Source organism: Falco rusticolus, chromosome 2 (assembly GCF_015220075.1).
Source record: "Falco rusticolus isolate bFalRus1 chromosome 2, bFalRus1.pri, whole genome shotgun sequence".
Taxonomy (NCBI): Eukaryota; Metazoa; Chordata; class Aves; order Falconiformes; family Falconidae; genus Falco; species Falco rusticolus.
In genome coordinates this window covers 9,439,610-9,463,178 of record NC_051188.1, presented here as the reverse complement: position 1 = coordinate 9,463,178, position 23,569 = coordinate 9,439,610, and the positions used below count along the sequence as shown (strand labels likewise).

Below are 23,569 nucleotides of genomic sequence, written 5' to 3'. Positions count from 1 at the left end.
TAAAAAAAGCCAGGCAGCAAGACAAGAATTCATTGCATACACAGATATTATAAAATGAACTCATCTAAATGCAACAACTTACAGCTGCTCAACAAAAGCAATTTCCCACCCCATCCCCATCCCCCAAACGAATTTACCTTTGCATGACTGGCAGCACTTTACAGAAGAGTGTGAGGACTCTCTAACACTTATAGAGCTTTTAAGAAATAGAAAAAAACCTTGAAAGAGCAGAGAAATACAATGAAAGGAAAATTAACAACAGCTACTCAGTCAACAAACTCCCACACAGGTGGAGAAAAATTTTCAAATATATTCTCAAATGCTATCGGTCAGGTTTTTGGCAGGAAAGTGATTACAAGAAGGCAGAACAGCAGTTTCCATCATCATTATGTGGCCTGCAAAGAGGTTTTTGCATAAAAAAGAAAGACCAGTCTACAGCCTAATGAATGCACTCATTAACTGTAATAGCTTCAGCTATAGATTGAAGGGGGAGGGACTTTAGAAAAAAGGAAAACAGCTCGACTAATTCCAAGATACTGCTGCATTTTCAATATAGAAAATAAGTGGAACTGTTTACAAAAGGGAGAGCAGGGAGTCTGTTTTTGTTCTATGTATCTCTTATATCTCTTAGTATTTTGTCTAATCTTGGAAACAGTGGTTTAGAAATGTGTGTTGAATGTTCCAGGCAATTTTCACAGGGATCCTAAAGCTGCATTCCCCAGCCCATTGTTACTGACTCATGGCATTTCACTGATCACCGTTTGTCCAAAACCAATAACTGGAAAGTTACTTTCGGTATAGTGAATTATTTAACTGACCAAACTAGCAGGTACATCTCTAGCTTCCTATGTTGTATCCCACTGGTGTAAAAAGACAGAGCGTGATGTTAGCTGAAAACACATAACATGGTGAGGAGCTGTTGCAGGAACACCTCTTCCAGTTGGCAATCTGGACGTCCACCTACCTAGTTGCAGTTGGTTTGGCATCGGTCCTCTCCCTGCTTCCCTTTCCCACCCAGGACTGGCAGCAGAAAAGAGGCCACTCCACCACCCTTGGTAAAGCAACTCAAGTGGTATCAAAGGAGTGGTATCAAGTGGTATTAAAAGAAGCCTTAGCTCTAAAACTATGAATGGTGACATCTTAGGATTTGAGTGTGTCAGAGACAGTATATATCTTTTTACTCTAAAACCCCTAAATTTTTTAAAAAATCCCTGAGCCATTTTACTAAAGTACAGCAAACCAGCACTTACATAATTTTCAAATAACACATATGGCACAGAATTTGGTTTGGGTAGGTCAGCTGGCTCTGTATGGAATGCATTATGTAATGAAGAAATTTGTGTGCACTTTAGGAAAGACCAGTTTAAAATTTCCATATTTTCACCTTACCATTTATCATAATTTGTTATTTATGCAATCCAAATAAATTTTTAATACAACACACCCTTTAAGGATGGTTTCACATTTCAACATACCAGGTGTATAGAAGGCAGAAAATGTACTCTAGATCTTTTCCCATAAATCCTGATATCTTGATAGTATACGCCTGATCATACCTGCTAGGTATGCTAGACCTTGATGGTATATGCCTGATACTTGATAGCATATCCATGATTAACTTTTTAGAAGTGAGCTACAAACAAAAATCTCCCCACTGGCCAAAAAGTCATATTTGTAATTCACTGTTGCTTAACTTATTAGTACGATGAAGTTTAAGTAAGTTTATGGTCAAAGTTGCATATAATACAGTGACTGAGAAGGGTTGCAGTAGTTCCAGTGACTGCCAGTTTGCACACTGTCACCTGGTTGCTCTTCCCCTCTTCTTATATCCAACATATGCACCTGCTAAATCTTGAAGTGGATTATAATTAATACTCTTCAAATCGCTGTGGAGTGTCTTTTTCTATACACTAGACTTTCTGAACAGTAAAGTTCCAATTCTGCTTTGTACTGTCAGGATACTGCATGGAAAGACAACAAAAATGTAACAGACATTGGCATTGTGCAGGACTACTTCAATCTGAAGCTGTCCTTGAAGGATGATGTGGTACTGAATGGAAAAATAATCAATTATAGTATCTATTTAATGCTTTTATCAGCATATGATTGTCGTCTTTGAAACTTTTTTAGTCCAACTGTCCTTCAAAAGTTGCAGACTTTTCCTACTTCCTTGGAAGGCTTCTCAAGAATCTGAAAACATTCATTATAAAGAATAATCTGAACCCCATAGCTGAGATTTAAGAAATGTCATAAACGGTATAAAGGACTGGCTTGAAAATAAAGCCTGCAACCATTTAGTATATAGGCATGTCCACTTGTGCAATCACTTTGCTGTCGTTCACATCTGATGTCTTACCATTGACTAATTGGCCTTAGGGTTTCAGTTCCCGTGACTGAAGTGATTTGGTAGGGCCAATACTACAGAATTGCTGCTATGGATTTTCAAAACTGAGCGAAAGGCTTTCAACTGCCAAACCTGGGTTTAGTTCAGACTGTTGACCCAGGTGTCTAAATTAGGGTACATTGAATTTCTTTTCTGATTTTAAAACACAAAATTTTATCTTAATTGTACTGAGAGACTGTTATTTGTGGAATGTAGCTACAACCCTTCCTTTCACCACCGCCCCACAAAAGAGATAAAACAGTGTAATTTTCATTCAGAGTAATTTTAAGGAGACTGAGCATTCTAAAATAGCATTAGAAACAAGCATTTCCAGTACAGAGAAAAAAAATGCCTTTTCATTTGAAGTATCTTGACTGTGTGAAATGTTAGCTAGCTCTAGTTAGGATAATTACACACACACACACACACCCCTACCTCACTGTTTTCTTTGCCCCTGCATGGGGAAGTGTTTTCCTGCATGCCTCGTTTTGGTGTTTCCTTCTAGAACAGGAGCCCCGACTCTGCTGGGTACAGGTGTGTGACCCCATGCACACTCCTGCTTACTGCAACTGCACCATTGGAATTAGCCGTGTGTACAGTCAAACACACAATTAATCCTAAATCAATTCCCGTTGTTTGTTGATGCTCCCCATAGCAACTGCGGAGAGAGAAAAAATAGAGTAACAGGAAAAGAATTAAGGTAAAACATCATGAGAAGCTGGGGAAACTGAGGGAGGGGCCGTATTTTAACTTTCTTGGCATTCTTTCTCTAATCCACTGGGTTTAGTACAATCATCATTCCCAGACATGTCAAACTTCAACATAGGCTAATAAAAATACAGGGCAGAGTGGATGTCAAGAAGTCAGGTAACCCACCATTCTCCCTTTGCCAAGGTGGGGTCATTTCTATCAGATGGATGTTTGCAACATCTTAATCTCTGACACCCCCAAGAGTCTCCAAGCTTTCCTAGTTCTTCATACTCTTTACTGTGAGGAATGTTTTTCTGGTGTCTAAAATGAGTCTCTCTCCTTCCAGTTTAAGCCACAAATGCTTACATCAACATGAGAAACAAATTATGATATTTTTGCTGCAGCTTTTTATGTATCTGAAGACAGTTATCACATCTCTTCCCTGGTATTGTGTTTGGTTCTTTAGGTTATAAATCTTCGGCAAATTCAATCAAGCCTGTTTTCTAGATCACTTTCCCACTTTTTGGTTGACCCTTTACCTCTGCCACTAACCGCTAGCTTTTCCTTGCGTGACGTCTGGTAATAAAAGCTGTCCTGGGTTTCTCTTTAGTAGCTTTCTCCCTGTAGCGAACTGCAGGTCATCATTTTCTTTACTCTTCCTCTCCCAACAAAGTTGTTAGAGAACTGCTGTCTGTTACTTACGATGTCCCATTTGTTGCAGCCCGTTTTGTGCCTTGAACTTTCTCATTTTATCCGTCTAAAGTTTTTCTTTCACATTGATCCTTGAAAATCTGAGCTTGCTTCTGCTTTTCATGTATTTCCATCTATGAGATTGGTGCACTAATGTCTTACCATATTTTCTATCCATCCTCTGCATGGTAATTTTTAATTAAGTACTTTTTCATTCTACACTTCCTTAGATATTCCTTACCAGAGACCTAATAGTAAAATTTTCTAGGCTTAGTGAAGTCCTCTGGTTTTCCTTTTTGCTCTTTTAAGTCACAAATGCTGTTTTTCATGGTTGTTCTCTCCCAGTTTGTCTTTTGTCTTGACCTTAGGCAGCCCCCACCTACTGCTTAAACACCTAGAGAAGAGTCTCCTCTCTCTTGTCACTAGGCATAGCCTGTACCCAAGCAGTGTGACCTAGGCTTTCCAAGAACTTGGTAGACTACTGCATTCTTCTGCTACCCCTCATTATCAGTAAGTTCTGTGCTTTGAAGGATGCTCTGGTAGCAGCTTACAAAAAGCTTTCTCCACATCATCTTCCAGATTTGATGGCATGAATCAGACATCACAGGAGGGACCATACATCTGTCACCTGTAAGCATGGCCAGTAACAATAGCCCTAATTCCTTCCATGTTCTGCATCTCTGAACATGTGAATGAAACCATGATACATGAGGCAATACCTTCTTCTTACTCCATTTGCCTGCTTTCCCTCAAACCATTAAATCTTTTGTATTATTTATTTATTTATTTGTGACTACTGATCTCTTCTGAGCAGTTGCTGTCTCACACAAATATTAACCATGAAATCAAGGTTTCCACATTCTCTTATCTAGTTTAAGCTGGCAGTAGTTCTCTTCCTTTGTCCTGTTTGCAGTGATGTGCAACTCTAATCATTTCCTAGTCCTACAGAAGGAGTCAGTCATTTCTACAAATCCCTGTTATCCCTGATAAGCAGATTGACATCAGTAACATACTCCAGACTGTTGATCATCATGCTGCTTACCAAGTAGATGTGGAGCACTCTTGGAGCAATGTCCACCTTGTCTTTTTGAAGATGTTTTGTGGAATTACTGCTTAGGTCATTGTTGACAGGGATTTACAACTTCACCTTTTTGTAAATGTTTCTCTAGGAAGGCTAGCAATTGCTTGACTGCACTGTATAAGCCCAAAACAGCCATGACCATCACGAATATTGAATGGTCTTTATAGTCATTAACTGTCTTTCTGATTGCCTCTTCATAATGCTTCAAGCATGAGGTTGCTCCCGTGCTGCTCTTCACTTGAGTGTTCTCCTCCCTCCATGGTGATTCTTCCCAGAAGAAATTAAATGACTTCATTGAAGCACCTGGAGATTTCTTTATAACAGATACAGTCACACGTTTCATCTTTTCTTGGGTGTCAACACTATTGTCAAGGATTGCTTTTCCTTCCTCCCACAATCTCTGTATAGGATAGGCAAAGTGGATTGAAGTTGCACAAGAGTGTCACCCACCTGGGGAAGTTCTTCTTGGTGCTATTTCACATGGAAGGTGGGAAAGATGGGAAAGGACAAAACACAGAAAATCCAGGAAGCCACATTTAAGTTTCTCTGTATTTTACCATAGCAAACGTGATCCTAAAAAGTCTACATCTCTATCTTCTGTGTATATACAGTATAACAGTGTATACTGGTCTGCTTGTTCAGGTGTGCTCTGGTTATTCCCTACCATCAGCATCCAGTGTTGGGGGGGGGTGGGCGGGGGGGTGGGGGGAAGCAAGCAGGGTGCTAACAATCCATCCGTGATCACAGCTGTGCAACCTAGTCATTTAAATACCGTCTCTTCTACTTTTCCATTCAGCTGTTTCAAAGTAATTATATGTACAGCAAGGATCTCAAACACTGAATTATTTTATTGTATTTAAATCTATTTATTGTTATATTTATACATTAATTATTTTTTGTAAATATTGATGTCTCTGTTTGCCATTTATTAGAGCCTTTCTATGATATAAAACTATGTTGTGTTTTACTGTTAATAACCTAGACAGACCGTTAACAAAGGAGCAGAACTCTTCTCCTGTGTTTGCTGAAGGACATTTTTTTCACTAAAATCTCCATCACCCTGGCATATCCTTCAAAAAACGGTAGCTGGGACAACATACACACGCAAGTAAGATCTGATGACAGATAAAGAACATCACGATAACAGAACTCCTGTTCCAAGTTCATCTCTTGCTAGTACTGCAACAGTAAAAGCCACTTTTCCCTTTTTCCTCCTTTCTGTGTATCCTTATCTTCTTTGGTGAGGAAATATTGTCTAAAATCGTATTTGTTCATTTTTTATTATTATTATTATTTAGAAACATCAATAATGATGATATATTTTGTTTGATACAGTATGTTATTATCCTGTATCATATCACCAGCCTTTAAGGAAAATGCACTAGGCATTAGCCTGACGACAAGAACAAACACAAGAGAATCAGATGAGGGGAAAACATGCCATGATCCTGAAAGACAGTTCCCCACTGTGTTGAACGTGAGTGTAATATTGAGGGCAGCCAGATCTGCACATGTCATAGTCCTCTTACCTTGTTGACAGCTTTCTACCCTGGCAAGCTGATGAATGAGATGTATGAATTACTGTGCACACCTGACAGGTAGCTCAGCAAGGGGCTTTTCCTTTTGGTGCTGCAGCTGTGCAGCTGCTGCTTTCTTTCACAGCAAGGTTTCTTTGTGTGCAAGTCCATCTTTAAGTCTTGATGTGATCACTTTAAGGACATTTGCCCATTGGTTAAAAAGCAATACCATTTATTTCTAATAATCAGAATCACCTAATCACCTAATCAGAATAAAACCAGAAAGCACAATGTCCGTACAAGGGAGAAAAGATGAACTTGTGTAGTTATCTGTTAAGGATATCCGTGTCCCATTTAATTGTGATTGGGTTCTTTCATAATCATTACTGCAATACCATTCACCTGGTCTTATTTTACTACCTGCGAGGAAGCTGTTCTTAACCACTTGTTCACCTAAATATCCTATACATCCCACTGCTAACATAAAGAACCATTTGTCTCCCAGCAAGCAGCCCTACACTCTGTTAGTGGCAACCTGTGCACCTCACCACTTCTGCGTGTGAGAATGGAAATTACACCAGACTTCATTTGGAGCTCTTGTCACAGCCTGTTTCTGGTGCCAGAGCACCTTTCTTCAGCTGAACCAGTAGATTTTAATGATGGGTAATACCATTTTTAGCATTTCATAATGAAACCACCAATGGAGTACAATGATATTGCCAGCTACTACAGCAAAATTAAGCCATTAGGAGAAGAAAGAAGGTATAAGGAGGGACAGACAGGACTATGGAACTAAGCAGGTATCTCCCTCTCTCTCCCCTTCTCCCTCATCTTCACACCCCTTAATGAGTTCAGAGGATGTCACAGGTCTAACATCCCAAATACATCTATATCATGCTGTCATTGACATCCCATAGGTGTCGTTACTCTACTATGGGTGCAGAATTTAAGTATCACACACCACTGGGGCGTTTTTATATTCACGCAAGCCTGTTTTCCTCCTCCACTTGCACTGGCCTTTAGATATTAGTTTAGCATTTGCTTTGCCACCTTGTCTGTCTGAGGCTTTGTTATCTCTACATTGTTGTCTCTACAATATGCATTTTAAGTACATCTTCTATAGAAAGCTCATAAATGCCTTTTACCCAAGAAGCTAAGCTGAAATACTTATTTGAGTGAAAAGCGACTCTGTTGAATTAAGAAGCCCTTCTGTGGAAAAGTTAAGAAGAAGGGTTATGTAATATGAAGTTGTTATTTCTATCTTTTTTGATAACTTGAAGTTATAAAATAGTATCTCTGTTGCAAATCTTAGAGGATAACTATTCATAAAGTAACACTATAAATTCTATAGCACTCTGCTGGATTAGGCCTACAAAACCTTTCCTCTGAAACATGATAAAGAAATTAATTACAAGAAAACGGGAGGTTTTTAAGCTGTTTATAAGACAACTCATGAAGCTGGGATACTGAGAGCACAGCTTTAATTCTCTTAAATTCTGTTCAGTTTAAAAAAAAAACAAAACACCACGCTACAAAAAAGCTGTCACTCCCTGCATTCATAAAACCTGTCAGATTTTATGAGGATGGATAAAACTGCTTAAAAACTTGCCAAAGATTAAGATGAATGTTTCAAAGAAAAGGTTAAATGACTCATAAATTTAAAATATTTTCTGTGGCTTTTATCAGAAAAGAATACATAAATGGTTCTAACTCTTCATCCAGTAAATAGTCCTGGTGGAAGGTGGGGAAGGTGGCTTGTGCTGAACCTCCTGAGGGTGGCTGAGAACGTTAACCCCTGTGTCCATCCCCCACTGGTTCTAAGCTTGAAGGTAAATTTTCCAAGTGCTGAATATGAGCTGAACATCAGTGCTCATCTTTTTCCTTTCACGAATGTATTTTTCCTCTTTTGTGCTGAGTAAATGAGTGCATTTGAAATCGGAAGCATGTTTAATAGTCCTTCATTTTCATTCCAGACACTGGATAATATTTTTGCCCCTAGTGAAGTTGCTATTTATTGACATTGCAGCTGTGTTAATAACACATAGTCAAGTGTTATATAATAAAAACAGTGTCTTGTGCAGAACGAGTCACTGTCTGAGGTCTTGACTTCTGCACTGTGTGAGGACAGATGAATGTAGTGAACAGGGAATGTGCTGGGACCAAAGTGACGGCAGCAGGCTTCCCACCTGTTCTGCAATACTGCAGCAAAGTTTAAGCCAGCCAGCAAATGGTCAAAACGGAACAACACAACCACACAGATGACGGTCACCTACATCAGTTATGCTATGACTAACTTAAAATACTTAGGGATAGCTTTAAACAGCTCATGAAGTTTTAAAATCTGATAAATTAAGCTTATTTTTTATCACTCAGTTATTTGACTTTTAGGATTTAAAAGTGCTTTCTATAGTCATTAGCATCAGTGCTTTTTAGAGGGGAAAAATCTAATCCGAATTCTTCCATAATTCTCTAACTGTAGGGCCTGGGGCTTTTGAAAAACTGAAATATCATGTTCATGAAAAACAGCAGAAATCTGCAATGCTCTAATAAGATACGTATTCTTTTAGTGGAGTTGAGTGAAATTTCATAAATGTCAGTACTTCCAAGAAAATCCATTGTGAAACCAAGGAGAGGGGAATTATCCTGAAAAATTTGTGTCATTTTGTTTGATCTGGGTTTTCAGTCATTTCTGGCTACTTGTGGTTAGTGTTGCAAGCAGAAAGGTTAACGGAAAGGGATTAAAATTCTGTGACAATACATTGTCACACAACTCCGTAATACTCCAGCCACGAACAACCAAGAAACAAAAGCAACACATGGATCTGCATGATGCTCTGCCCAGCTTCATTAGTCATGTCTGCAGAGAGGATTTATTGCTTCGGATGCAGTGCCATACTGTCTCAGCATCTGAGCATTGAGCTGGTATTTCTGCTTGAGCAGTGTCAGCCCATTCAAAATTTGCTTCTGGCTCTTTGTGCCACACTCTGTTGTGCAGCGTAGGCTGCATGGTCTGCAGCACAGTCCTGCCCTTCGCACTGGAAGAGGTCCTGTCCTCAAGGTCACCTTCCTTTCAGCTAAGAGTAGTATCAACCTAGTGTCACTAAAACACTGAATCCAAGATTTTCTCCCCAGAGCACAGTGAGGCTTAGCATGGTGCGGAGAGGTGCTTATAATCAACAGATTTCAGGATCTGCCATTCTTAGTGTTGTTTCAATTACTTGAAGCGGAGGATGAAGAACACATCAACTAAGTAGAAGGTGCCAATGACAAGCAAATGTAAGGAAAAGGAAAACATTGAATTCTTCCAGTAAAAGTATTGCAGGTGCTTCATTAAACTTCACGCAGGATCACAGGTGTGGGTGTGTGCTCTTAGGCTCTGAATTTTATGTTGAAGTTCTTTTCTTATTCCTTTGAATGGTTAACGTTGTCTTTCTTTCACTTATTCCTGCAGTGATGGCTGGGCAGACAGGTACGATGTGACAGACGGGTATCAGCGTGAAGCTGTCGGTGGAATAACGATCAAGCTCCAGTCTCCTGACGTGAAATGGTTTGATGATTACTACCTACAGCTTCGGCCAGAAACCAATCACCGAAATCCATGGTTTCAGGAATTTTGGCAGCACAGATTCCAGTGTCGGTTGGAAGGGTTTCCTCAAGAGAACCCTAAATACAACAAGACCTGCACAAGTAAGTGAATTTATTACCTTTGCTGTATAAACCAGTATGACTGAAGGTCCAGTGTAAACAGCACTTTTTGGACGGATGCAGCCTAGTGCAGTGGAATAGTGAGCAGGGTTTGCAGGAAGGAGGCTGGAACTGCAAGGCTTGACCTTTCAAAATGATGACAACCTCGATTTTAGAAGTATTCAGATCTCTAAAGAAACAGATATAGTGCCTCAGTACCTAACTCCTCTTTATATTTGAAAAACGATGCTGCTCTACCTCCATAGGCATCTAAACCCTTTCAAAAATGTTGTAATATGAAATTCAGTGCTTCTTTTCAGAACAGGGCTGATCACATTGCTTTAGCTCACGGGACCAATAAGAGTTAATATACTAAAAGTTATCTGAAGTCCATATGGTAATGATGATTATTTGTGTACCTCAGATAGAAAACTAGCTGGTTTGAAAGATTTCATTAGGTTTTCTTTCAGCCATGAGTCATTTCAGGAAATGCCATTTTGAGCTGATCTTTTTCATTAAATTGTACTGATTTTAGCAAAAACTGCCACAACATTTTGTCATTTTTGCAAAACAGTGGCAAAAAACCTTTTTTTCCCAGAAAGATGTGGTGCATTTTTCTGGAGTTTTTTATTGCTTCTGTTAATTTGTTATTTCATGAGATGCCAAGCAGTACTAGGACAACAGATGTCCTGCCCATGGTGGGGCATAAGGTGGTGCTGTGCTGGGCATTACCCCAACCACAGCTTTAAGCCCCAAGGGACCTTTCCTCCTAAAAATGTCAGTATCTTCCACACATCCATGAGACCCTGAGGATCTAAGTCTTGAATTTACACAACACACACACCCCCAGCCCAGCCCCACCCCCCGCCGTGTCCCACTTAACATCCACTAGTCTTTCTTTTGCTTTGGACAAGGTCACAGAGGAAGTTTGTGTCTGAGATGGAAATTGAACCTAGGAATCCCAGACTCTCAGCATACCCCTTCAACATGCAACTGATTTTCTCCATTATTTTTCTACTGCTACCCTACCAACACAGCCTGACACAGATTTTATTTGCACTATCAACAGGTACTGCATATTGAACAGTAAACTTCAATGATTTCCCTACAATAATGTAGATCTCTTTCCTGAGATGTAAGTACAGTGGGCATGGCTGGATACAGGCTAATAAAGACCTGGCTTCCATCACTGTGCTGTGTTAGCAATGACATTTCAACTTGACTTTTCTGGGTTTTGGTTTTTTACTTACTTTTTACCAACACTGGAAGAATCTAATTTCGGGTTTATATAAAAGATAGGGAACTGTGAAATGTAGGTGTCTACAGAGTCTTTTATAGTGCCTAAAATAAAATCCACCATCACAAAAAAAAATATCTCGGGGGTTAAGGGAGATGTTATTTTAGACATGAAGCCACCCAATCATGGATATGAGACAACTTAATCACAAAGCTTGAATAGCTCAGTTTAAACAGCACTCATCGCTAGAAGGTTTCCTACAAAGAGGTCCTGAATGAGCCACAGCTCAAATAGGTTCCTAAAACCTAGGAATGTCAAACACACAAAGAAATGTGCAGGAATCACAATCTGCTGATTTGCAAATCTTGAATAGAGAAAAGGACTCATTTCTCAAATGGATTGTTCTAATTACTGTTCCTTCAGCTTTATTGTAGTGTTCAGTGCTTGGCCATGACCGGCTGTAGTAGAAGAATGAAAACCGGATTGTAATAGCTTTAATTCTTTCTTGTTGCTGTAGGGTGGAAAATGGTAATTCAGTTGTGGAGTTCCCAGATTAACAGCACTACACACCAATCGATTAAAACTGCCCATTTAATCAGGGTTTTCACACAGAAAGTTGTGAGTCATTGTGTTACTCAATTTTATAGTGATGATTTTAATCTAGACCATCTGTTGAAGTTCATATAAAGGAAATTCAAATGTTGGCCAGAAAGGCGATATGCCAATTTACTTAATGACAATTTTTTTGGTCATAAGTGCTAAGAAACCTATGCTATTTTTCTCATAGTAGTCCCAAAAGCAGGCAAGGTTGCATGCTAAAGTGAAGAAATATTGAAGTTAGACATCTTTGTAGATTTTCCAGCAGGAAAGACACAAATCTATTCTCTGAGAAATGCAAGAGTGAGAGGTTTTGATGTTGGGACTTTAAACTCAAAATTAACATGAATTTTTGAGACTGTAATGGTAATTTTTGTTTCTGCTTCATTTTCTATCTTCCATATGACTTTAAAAATCTTGTCTTTGCATTGATTCCTTAACTTCAAGCATTCAAAGTTTTGAGTCTTAAATTCCTTCAGCACCGACTTCACAATTGTAAAGATGATACTTGCCCTCAACAGTGGTAAGCATTTCATATACTGTCCTGACAGTTTCTGCGTGATGATGAATAGTGGTGCTGCTTCAGATTCATCCTGATAAGAAAACAGGACCATGCCCTTTAGTTTATCTGATGGAATACATTCTCTTTCCCATGAGCTGCATTTAATAAAAAAATCAAACAAACAAACAAAAAAAGTTAAAGGCATTTATCAGGATTCCTATTACAAAGACTGAGTTTCTTGAGAGAAATAATGTCCTGGTTTAACCCCAGCCGGCAACTAAGCCCCAAGCAGCCGCTCGCTCACTGCCTCCCTGGCAGGATGGGGGAGGGAATTAGAAGGGTAAATGTGAGAAAACAACTCGTGGGCTGAGATAAAGATCGTTTAATAGGTAAAGCAAAAGCTGTGCACGCAAGCAAAGCAACCCAAGGGATTCACCCACCGCTTCCCACGGGCAGGCAGGGGCTCAGCCATCCCCAGGGCAGCCGGGCTCCGTCACACGCAGCGGGGACTTGGGAAGACAAACGCCGTCACTCCCCGCGTCCCCCCCTTCCTCCTTCTTCCCCCAGCTCTATACGCTGAGCATGACGCCATGTGGTATGGAACATCCCTTGGGTCAGGGGGGTCAGCTGTGCCAGCTGTGTCCCCCCCCAGTTTCCCGTGCCCCCCCAGCCCTCTCACTGGCAGGTTCTGAGAAACTGAAAAGTCTTTGACTTAGTATAAGCATCACCCAGCAACAACCAAAACCACAGTGTGCTACCAACACTGTTCTAGCACCAAATCCAAACCACAGCACGGCGCCAGCTACTAAGAAGAAAACTAACTCTGTCCCAGCTGAAACCAGGACAAATAAAAATCTATTTTCACACCAAAAGGCAAGCCGTTTTTTATTTCTTGGGGTAATGATAAAAAAGATAAACTTAAAGCTGATTAGTGTTGATAGATGAGGTCATTAATAAATGAAGGGGTTTATTTGAAAAGCAGTAACAATTACTTTAGTGGAAAAAAATTAATTCTTCTCCACAATCATGTTGTACTATCCTGAAAAAATAAACAGTGCTTAACAGCATAAACAACTTATTTAAACAACAAAAAAATAAGCACAAGGAGATATGGCTGAAATCTGAACAGATAATTGACTTCAACTACACACCAGGTATTAATTTAGTTATTCAAACCTTTGTATTTACTTTGCTGATCCCTGCCTACTAAAATGGTAGGCTACGTATACCTCTGGGACAGAAAATACATGAAGTCCTAAGTCAATGACTGAAGCTCTGGTGACTTATGAGGTTTTTTTCATTTTTTAATATAAGCTGTCCAGAGACAGTGCCAAGCAGGTATTATTATTAAATGAATGCATGATTTAGTAAAATATGCATAATAAAACTGTAAAATCAGCCAGATAAAGATAATTCCAAAAACAAACCAAAATATTTTTTTCTCTGTTCATTTCTGTCAAGCACTAAAAGGTCTCCATCACTTTACATACGCGTAGTTCTCATTGAGATGAAAATTTTAACATCAAGTTCACTTTTAATTTGCAGATTTGAACATACTTAATCCAAATGGGTGTCACTTCTGTTGCTAAGTACATTGATTTTCTGCCCAGCTGGAGCACTGCAGAAAGTGAGAAATTTGCAGACTTACCTGACTTGATTCTCAGTGTAATCAGTTCCATGCCACAGGAGAGCTGCTACAAACCACCTCTGAACACTAGGAGTCAGATCAAAGAATTTAAAATGCATCTTTAGAAGAAGACGTATAATGGCCTACAAACACTTGGGATTTTACAAGAATTGGATTTGGCTTCCCCTCTGGCACCAGTCAGATATTTTTTTATTATCTAAGGCCACAATTCAGTAAAATTCGTAAATAGGTGTGCAAGCTGATCCAGATGAGTAACTCCACTCAACGACCATCTTCAGGTCATCAAAGGTTAATCCAATCCTTCAGTATTGATTGCTTTTGGCCTTTGAATACTAGGTATGTATGTGCTTGCTGTCTTACAGAGAAGTGTCCCCACCAGAACTCAAATTTCTCGTACTTTTTCCTCCTAGTGAGGGTGTTTTAGAAATGCACAGAGCAGGAACAAAACCCAACACAAGCCAAGTATGTGGTGAAGCTCCGACTTAACTGATAATAGTGGAAAAAGTCAAGTCTTCAAAGTCACCAGAAGCAGAAGTATATTTATTACATTTGCCAGTCTGTTAAATGAATCCCTTTGCCTCCGCTGCTAAGTAATCTTATTTTTACTCTGCTGTGTAAAACCCAGAGGCATGAATGGAAAAACATTTTTTAAGATGTTAGTTAAACACCAAGCAAAATTAGAACACACATCCCAAGTATCTGTGATGTAAGTGTAAGACAAGAAAGAGCAAATAAATAGAGGCTGATGCTGATGAAGTGCAACATTTTAGTTTGACTGGCAGAGGTTACAGACTTCAGAAAAAAACGGAAGTTTCATGTAGAGGAGCCACAGAAATGAGAATCTGAAGGAAAGTGATGGGGCACTTTTGCAAATGTTTACAGCAGGGCCCTAACAGTAAATACTGTGGTTCAAAGCAGTGAGATAGAAAACACAAAGGCAAATGATGGAGGCTAGATAATCACAAAGATCAACCACAGACAGGACACAGAGGGTACCAAAAGCGAGGAACGTGACTTATGTCTGACATGGCTGGGAGGAGGAAGCCAGTGACAGGGTTTACAGGGAAGAACATACGCAAAGTGATGAACAGGGAAAATGAGATTTGCAGCAGCATTCTGAATGGGTCTTAGCAGGATGCAGAAATCCAAATATCCTGTTCAAGACTTAACCATGTGGCTTCTTTGAGATAAAGAAACTTTTTCCAAAGCTGCAAAAACCGACATAGAAAAAGGATGACCAATATATCCCCAAGCAATTAAGAGTGGGATTAAGAGTGAGTTTATTTGCAGAAAGGGAAATTAGGGATATTTGGGATAAGTACAAGAAAAGTTTTGCAGCTCAAGGTACAGAAGGGCACATAAAATGTAAATGCAAAAATTATTCACCTGTTTGCTGAGTTTCATCAAGCTCCAGCTCCTTTTAATGAGGTCAAAAGGACCCGCAGCAAGTCCCACATTTTCAGCTGAACAGAAATTTAGTTAAACAAATGGCCCTTTTGGGTTTCCAGAGAGAACTAAGGAATAAAATATGACTGTCTAGTCTTTGCACTGCAACAGGCTAATAATCTGTCAGTTAAACGTAAGCTCAAATGCCAAAGTTGGCTTAATCAGAACTCAGCCAGTAAAAAAATAAGTGCTGTCAGAACACAAGGGTATTTTCCACATTTCAGGGAATGTGTCACATTTGAACCTCATATTCCCCAAGTTTAGCATTCCTACACTTTTATTTTAAGATTGCAAATGAAACCAAAACAGAACAAATTTAGTTAAAGTTAATTTCTATTTTTAAAAGAGTGAATTAAAAGGTGTTTTAATTCTCCTGAATGCATCCTGTCTGTCACACATTTTGATACTTGATTTATTATGCCTCATGCTTGGGCACTGGCAAGCTGAAGGATGGTCCAGACCTCATTTTTACAGCCCACATTTCAGATCTGGAACTCAAACACAGTTTATCACTACCTTTATGGTGATGCTGCATCAAGTCCAGAAATTTCCAAGGGCAGATCAGCTGTAAGTCAAAGATCTAGATCTCAGTTTTCTAGAAGCCTGATATAATCTGAGCCAGCAGCCTACACAAACATGCCACTATTATTTTTATTTTTTTTTGACTGAGGGAAAGCAGCAGTGTGGCACTAAGAACTGCTATATGATTTCTCATACCTATTTGAAAGAGGTTTTGATATACATTGATCCTGATATTAACACACCTGTAACTCAAATGCTTGAATAACTTCAGTCTTCTCACTGCTGTTATGGAATTCATCATAATCCTTCAATATCTGACTACAAAGCTACATCTGTTTTTCCTTCACTCTATGCTCCCTGCCTTCCTTCTTCCTTATATTAGGTATATTTGATGATATACCATGCTACTGTGGTTTTATTGATGATATACCATGCTACTGTGGTTTTATTCTTTAAATTCTAATTCCTTTTCTTACTTCCTTTCTGAACCTTGAAAACTATCTGGAAGAGAGTAGTACCATTATACATGTATTAGACAGGTACAGACCATATATCTCCAGCCTTAAGAAAAAAAATAAATGTTAATGAAAGGTATTCAGGTCATATAGCTATATCAGTCTTATTAGACTGATGAATTGGAGAAATTCCTGTCATTCTTTTCTCTCAGCAGTTTGACTTCCAACAGAGATTCAAACCTTTCATATGAGTATTTTTGCAAGTACAGAAAGTTTTATGCCAGCATTTAATGCGCTTTTCCATCTGTAGTGGTTGTGTTTCATTGTAATTTATGAGGAAAGAAACTGAATTCTGTAGAAGGTGAAAGGATAGTAATGTTCAGAAAATGGTGTGCAGGAAGAGGTTATCTATTTAGTTACCCTCTCCTAGGACTGACTGTTACTGTTACTCTTTTGGCTGATTTTACTGAACTCGCAACAGAAGCCAGACTTTCCACTGCTTTGTGGGCACCCAAGGATTCAGGTCAAGCTCCAGCCAGATTTGTGAGAGCTCTGCACACGCCTTGCTCGTCTAGGCTTAAATAGATATGAAACAGCAAAGTCAACTAAGTACCTGGAAAAAAAAAAACCTTTTGAAAGTCCTCTCCGCATTTTAAGACACTGAATTTTGTCCCTCAATTATTCTCAAAGTTACTATTTTAGTGATAACCACCGCATAAAGTATAATGGTGTTAGTTAATTGGCTTTCAGTTGTGAAGAGTGAAAGTTGGAACTGGTCCAAAACATGTGGCGAGTGGATCGCACTGGAAGATATTTGCTTGTCAAATTTGAAAAATGTTCCATAGCAGCATGTTGATTCAATGACACAGACTTTGAAAGAAAAGCATTGAAATGAGTCATTTTTTGCTTTCTTATTTCAATAACACTGAAGTGTTTTGTTTCTCAAGTTTATGACTTGCTTTTATGTTGTTTCAGTATTATCCTATGTTTATTGCCTCAGAATCCAAATGATATTTTCCAGTGGTACCAAGTCTCCTTTTCTTTTGTCTCAGAATTTCCTTTTCAGAAAAGATAAAATCCAACCTTGACTTTTTGTATTCATTTTGAATGGAAAGGATATTTCAACTACATGAAATTTCCTGTAGGGCAGAAAATATCTTTGTCCTTCAGTCTGAGTAAGAAATTAAATTATGAAAATAAATAAATAAATAAACTATTACATCGGATTGTTAGAAGAAAAATACACCTGGAACCTTACAAGTAACAGAGAACTGAAAGTTACTTTTTTCTTTTGCATTGCTTTAACAGAAAAGCTCTGATGACAGATTTTGGAAAAGGTTCCAGAAGAAGTAATTTTCTGTATCTTTAAACAATGGTAACATAATTAGGTATGAACTCTATGCTTTACCTTGGTTCACGTGTGCAACTTTTCCTCTATATAATAAGACTCCATTTCTTCACTGAAAAGACATGCATGTTTCTGGGAAGTCTGACTTGGTGGCATGCCATCCAGAACATGCAGATCCAGACAAGGTTACCGATGTGTTCCCAAAGAGAACAAGTGGGATAACGTGGACCCATGACAGACCTAAGAGTTCACACACCATATTCTGCAGCAGACAGGCGCTACCATGTCTTTGTTGCAAAGATTAGCCCATTGTCTTGATTTTTTATTTTTTAAATATTCAGTAAGGCAAAAAAAAAAAAAAAAAGGAATAAAAAACACACCACATTTGTTGGTGGGTTTGAAGTTCAAGTACTGCTAGCAGAAAGTGAATGTGGGACATATTTGTGAGCAAAACTAGAACTCACTGCTGTCAGCCTCTTGTCTTTTGAAACAAAAATTAGCACAAAGAATTGATGGAGTCTTTAATGTATATATGGAAACTATAGAAACTGATTTGTGAGTTAGCCATAGGGAAACATTATGAGATAGTTGGAGACCATAGGTTATATTTCTGGTTTCCTTTGTGATGTCTCCTACGACTTTGTCTTAAACAACCTTTTGATCACTAAGAAATTTTAAAATAATAATAACAATAAAAATAAACTCCTCCAATTTCCCTTTATTTTAATGTTAAACTCACTGCATAGCAAACAAGGTGCTCTGCACTATGAAAAAAATATTCTCCCATATTGTGTTGCATATTTCATTCTCTTGTTTCTCCTCAGAGAGAGAAATAAGAGGGGGCTGCCTGGAATGTAAAGTACTCTCACTCTTCCTTTTACACTTTCTTTACTCTAAAATTTAAAGTATTCTCAGCTTTGGAAAAATTCAAAAGCAGAAAAAGCATACTGAACCACGGTAATTTTGCACTTTTCAACATCCCTGCTTGATGAGGCTTTGTAATGTCACCAGCTGACAAGCAGAGAAAATGGTGTTTCATCTTCCTTGAGGGTATAAAGTAGCGGGGGGGGGGGGAGAGGAATGACAGGTTTTACATAAAAAAATCCATAAAATAATGAATTTTATTGAAGGACGTTTTCAATTTATTTACCTGCTAAATGCTGGAAATGACAGTGAAATTCCAGCATTTTGACTTGGTTTTGGGTTGGTTTATTTTTCTATGTTTGGGGGTGGGAGATGGGTCCGTGGGGGCAGCACTGGGATGTGAGGGGGGCTCAGCACCGCCTGTGCCCGGGGCTGGCTCCCGTTGCAGCAGGACTTTGAGCACCCTTCAGTGCTTGCTTGGCTCGGTGCCCATAAGTACGCTAATTGTTTTTAAATAGATGCAAGAAATGAACCGTTGCCAGCTGGAACCACTTGGTGAAAGAACATGTTTCTTTTCCATCATCTCTGTGTTTGTGTTTTGGAGATGTGGCAACAGAAAAGAACAAATTGGGATGGGGAGTTTAGCGCTGAGCTGTCGCTGCACGGCTCATGGTGGGCTCAGGGCTGCTTTCTGAGCTGTCCCTGCCCGGACCCCAGAGAGATGCCCAGGTCCATGCTCACAGGCTGCCGCAGCTTGGACTGCACAGCCATGGTGTGCGTCGAGCCGCGCTTACCTTCCCACAGCCACAAGCCTTGTTCCAGCAGGTGCTGCTGAGCATCTTTTTTAGTACCATTGGTACCATCTAGTTCCATTGTACGTGATCTTTCACACTGTGTGATGGCCCTGCATAGCCCACTGTCGCGATAGGGCTCATTTTATTCTCAGATGCTGGTACAATGCTGTGTTTTGGATTAGTATAAGAACAGTGTTGGTAACACACTGATGTTTTTAGTTGTTGCTGGATGATGTTTATGCTAAGTCAAGGCCTTTCCAGTTTCTCAGGCCCTGCCAGTGGGAGGGCTGGGGGGGCACGGGAAACTGGGATGAGGCACAGCCAGGACAGGTGACCCGAACTAGCTAAAGGGATATTCCATACCATGGGACATCATGCTCTATATATATACACGGGGGGTTGGCCAGGGTTGCCCATCACTGCCTGGGGACTGGCTGGGCATCGGTCAGCAGGTGGTGAGCAGTTGTAGTGTGCATCCCTTGGGTTCTTCCCTTTTGGATTTTATTCCTGTCTTTCTCTCACTCTCTTACCCCCCTTCTCATTACAATTGTCATTATCATTATAATTATTTTATTTTATTTTAATTATTAAATTGTTCTTATGTCATGAGTTTTTTATCACTTCCTGAATCCCTCCCCATTCCTCTGGGGGCAGGGCGAGCGAGCGAGCTGCTGCATGGTACTCAGTCGCCAGCTGGGGTTAAACCACAACACCCACATCCATCCTCTGCTGTGACGTTGCTGGAGTGTCCTAAACTGGGTCAATCCCAGCAGTGTGGGCAGAAAAGATGTAGGTTACGATGCTGTGATTTTATACCGTTCTCAGGCTCTTCTTTGCCTTTGCTATAGTCACAGTCCTACAGTAAAGCTGGGAACACACAGATAAAAGCAGACATACAGAACATATGTTTAAGCAGGAAAAAACATGCATATTAGCTTATGTACTCCAGTGGCAGAAATTTCCTCAGCTGATATTTAATGCATGTGACCATATTGCCACCTGAATCCTGTATATATAGATTCCTAAATGATCTATAGAATAAATATTTACATACTTATATTTCCCATGAAATCCAGGATAATTTTACATTCATTTCAGAGATAGCACAATAATATTGAAAAACTCCAGCCAATAATAAGCCCATTGCATTAAGCAGAGGAAAACCAGGAGGGTAATGAGAAGTAGTCCTCTTCCTGAGGAATATTTAGTCTAAAGAAAGATGGCAGATAAACACAGTTGAAAGGAATACTACTAGTAGATGGGAAGCTGAAGGATGAAGGGGTTATCTGATTTGCCAAAGAAGGGACAGGTTTTGTCTATGTTTGTAGCCAGAAATGGCAATATGACAATAAATCTGGAACTGCCTCAGGATCTCACAGCTTGGAAAATAAAAGGATAAGCCTTTATTTACTTACCAGAATTACTTGGACAGGAAAGATAAGGGAATACACTGAACAGAACCGAGGGATCTGTGCACGTGCTCTAACCACTGAGATTCCCTCATTTCTCAGAGAATTCCATGATGTTTGATCATTTATGATTGCAAGTACTATTTTATTTCCTCATTAAGTATGATTTGATTCACCCTGCATTCTTCCACTTGTTCATCTTAATTACAGGAGGCAGAGTTTTTTATTTCTGCAGTAATTCTCATGGTACAGTGTTAATATTTATTAGTTCTGAGCTACTGCAGTACAGATTACTTTCTGTAATCATTTGGACATAATCACCAAATTCAGCATAGATTCATAAACAGGTTGATATAATTCTAAACAATGTTTGTGGGAAAATGAGCTATGTCCTGAAAAAATTGCTCAGTCCAGCCACAGAAAAGGTACTTCAGCCTGTCAAAATTACAATAAGAATCAATTGGAGACCTATGAAATGCAGCTTTGTACGTGGCCCATGCACATTGTCACCTGTGTACCTCCAGCTCCTGCTGTCTGCAGCATCCTGGGAGCAATGCCGAGTCTGATTGCAAACTCTGTGAGCCAAGAAAGATTCACAGCTCAGGGGAGGTTTATTCTAAAGTGACTGTAGCCTCATCCTAAGGTTTGGACACCCACTTGCAGCTGTAGTGCATTAGGTGCTTTGCTGGGGCACTTTAGTTGGTTTAGTGTCTTTCATAAGAAATTTGATACATTACCTCAAAACTGTGATGCCCAGCCCAAATAAAAACTAAATAAGCAGGAACGATTTGGAAATCAGCTTTGAAAGCCCACACCTGAACTGAACTAAAACGCGAGCATGTGCTGCTTATCCCTACATGACAACTTTAAGCGACATTATGCTGGCTTTTTCCCAGCCCACAGGAAAGCAAGACATTAATATTTCCTTCTTTGCAAATTTTTCTTATATGGGAATATGCAAGATGGAGAAAAACAGATCTTTTATAGATATGGGGTTTTTTTACTCTAATAGAAAAGTATTATATTATGGGTGTTACAAACAAGCATATGGGTTACAGTCTGTGGATATTTGTTCTCTGCCCAGCAATTATGTAGGAACTCCTCAACTTCTATTAGATCTTTTCTTTATTCTTGATTAAAAGTTTAAACTATAAATTCAATTCCATTGACATTACTGGCATCATCATCATTAAATTCATCTGTGCTACCTCTCCATCTCATGGTGACCTGTGTCAGGAAAGGTTCTTGACTGAAGACAACACTCGTGTATGAATTGAAGAACATGTGTTCAAACTTCAGCAAGAACAATAGGCATTAACACTTCAGTGGACAATGGTTTTAAGGCTACCTAAATCATACTTGTTGCAGAGACAGATTTAAAATATTTTCAGGGGGTTGTTTTTTGTTTTTTTTCTGATTGAGAAACTACCTTTTAGCTTGTGTATTCAGCCTTCCCTTAAAATCAATCGTCAGATCACTGAGGTAAATAGGGTTACTTATATGCTTCAAGTCTGATGTGCCTGAGTACTTTGTGAAATGCGTTGAAAAATATTTTCAGACTTCACTCCTTTTTCTAATACTGGTGTTTTTTAAGACCATATTGCAGTATATTAAAGAGCAAAAGTTTTCTTTTGTCTCAGTTTTTGAGATGTTCCCCTTAACTACAGAGTCCTGAGGTCCTGTAAACAAAGTGTCAGACTTGGCAGGTTGGATTTGCCCCTATAGAGCAAAGCAAGGCAGTTAACATCTTGGGGAAATGCTTTCTCCAGCTGCAGGAAGTATATTAAAATTCTCACAACAGCTAATTCCCTCAGAACTCCATTGACAATTGCCAGCAGCTTCTGTGACAAGCTAAGCACCCTCATTACAAATCATCAGGTGAACTGAATGAGGTTCAATGTTTAAAGGAAGTCATAATAATAATTCTGTAAAATTGAAGCACAAAGCCCAGTGTTCCTGTAAGAATTAAGTTATTATGTTTTTAAACAATCATACACAATAAAGCAGCTGAATATTGTTTCATAAAAAAATACTATTGCTGATGCAAATCTGATTCATTCTAATGGCTACTATAATTAACTGCATGGTTTGTGAGCTGTTAATTTTGAGGATGAATAATTGGTTAAACCAGGTTTTGTGTATTGTAATGTAATATGCTTGTTCAATTTTCCACTTAATTTCAATTAACATGGGTTTTACATGTACTCCACTGTTGCAGTTTTTATGCCTATTATTTTTAATTAGGAAAAAGCAATACCTTGGTAGAACAGAAAAAATGAGCAACACTGTGGTTTGTTTCCAAGGTTTTTTTTCCATTACAGATATTCCAAGCTCATATCACTTTGCTATACAAAATGTTAATCACCGCTCCTGAGGTTGACTGGAATTGGGAGTGCCAGCTCCCACATGAAAGAGAATGGGAAAATGGATCTCTCAGTCCCCTCATTCACTTACTGACCTCTACACAATCATTTTCAGTTCAAACTATGTATTTTTGCCACCCTTCCTGATGTTTTCAGTGCTCAGAAATGTTTTAGTGATTAGAACTGTGTGGTGATCTGCTTCGCTAATGGAAAGGGGAGTTTGTAGAGGGACCTGTTTTATGATGGGATCAGTCACCAGCTGGACATTCTTACTCATCTCCACAAAAGGTGCTCAGATGTCAGACTGGATGCTGGATGGATATTGTTAAACTAGATGAG

At 39.2% G+C, this 23,569-nt stretch overlaps 1 protein-coding gene across 2 annotated transcripts in view; it reads left to right on the top strand.

Annotated features, from left to right (window-relative positions):
- Positions 1 to 23,569, top strand: part of LOC119143724 (metabotropic glutamate receptor 5) — a 156,184-nt gene that overhangs the window by 73,401 nt on the left and 59,214 nt on the right. For both annotated transcript variants that reach the window (XM_037378285.1, XM_037378284.1), the window contains exon 2: positions 9,813 to 10,048. In XM_037378285.1, the coding sequence (XP_037234182.1) occupies positions 9,813 to 10,048 (236 nt within the window). The remainder of the gene's footprint in view (positions 1 to 9,812; positions 10,049 to 23,569) is intronic.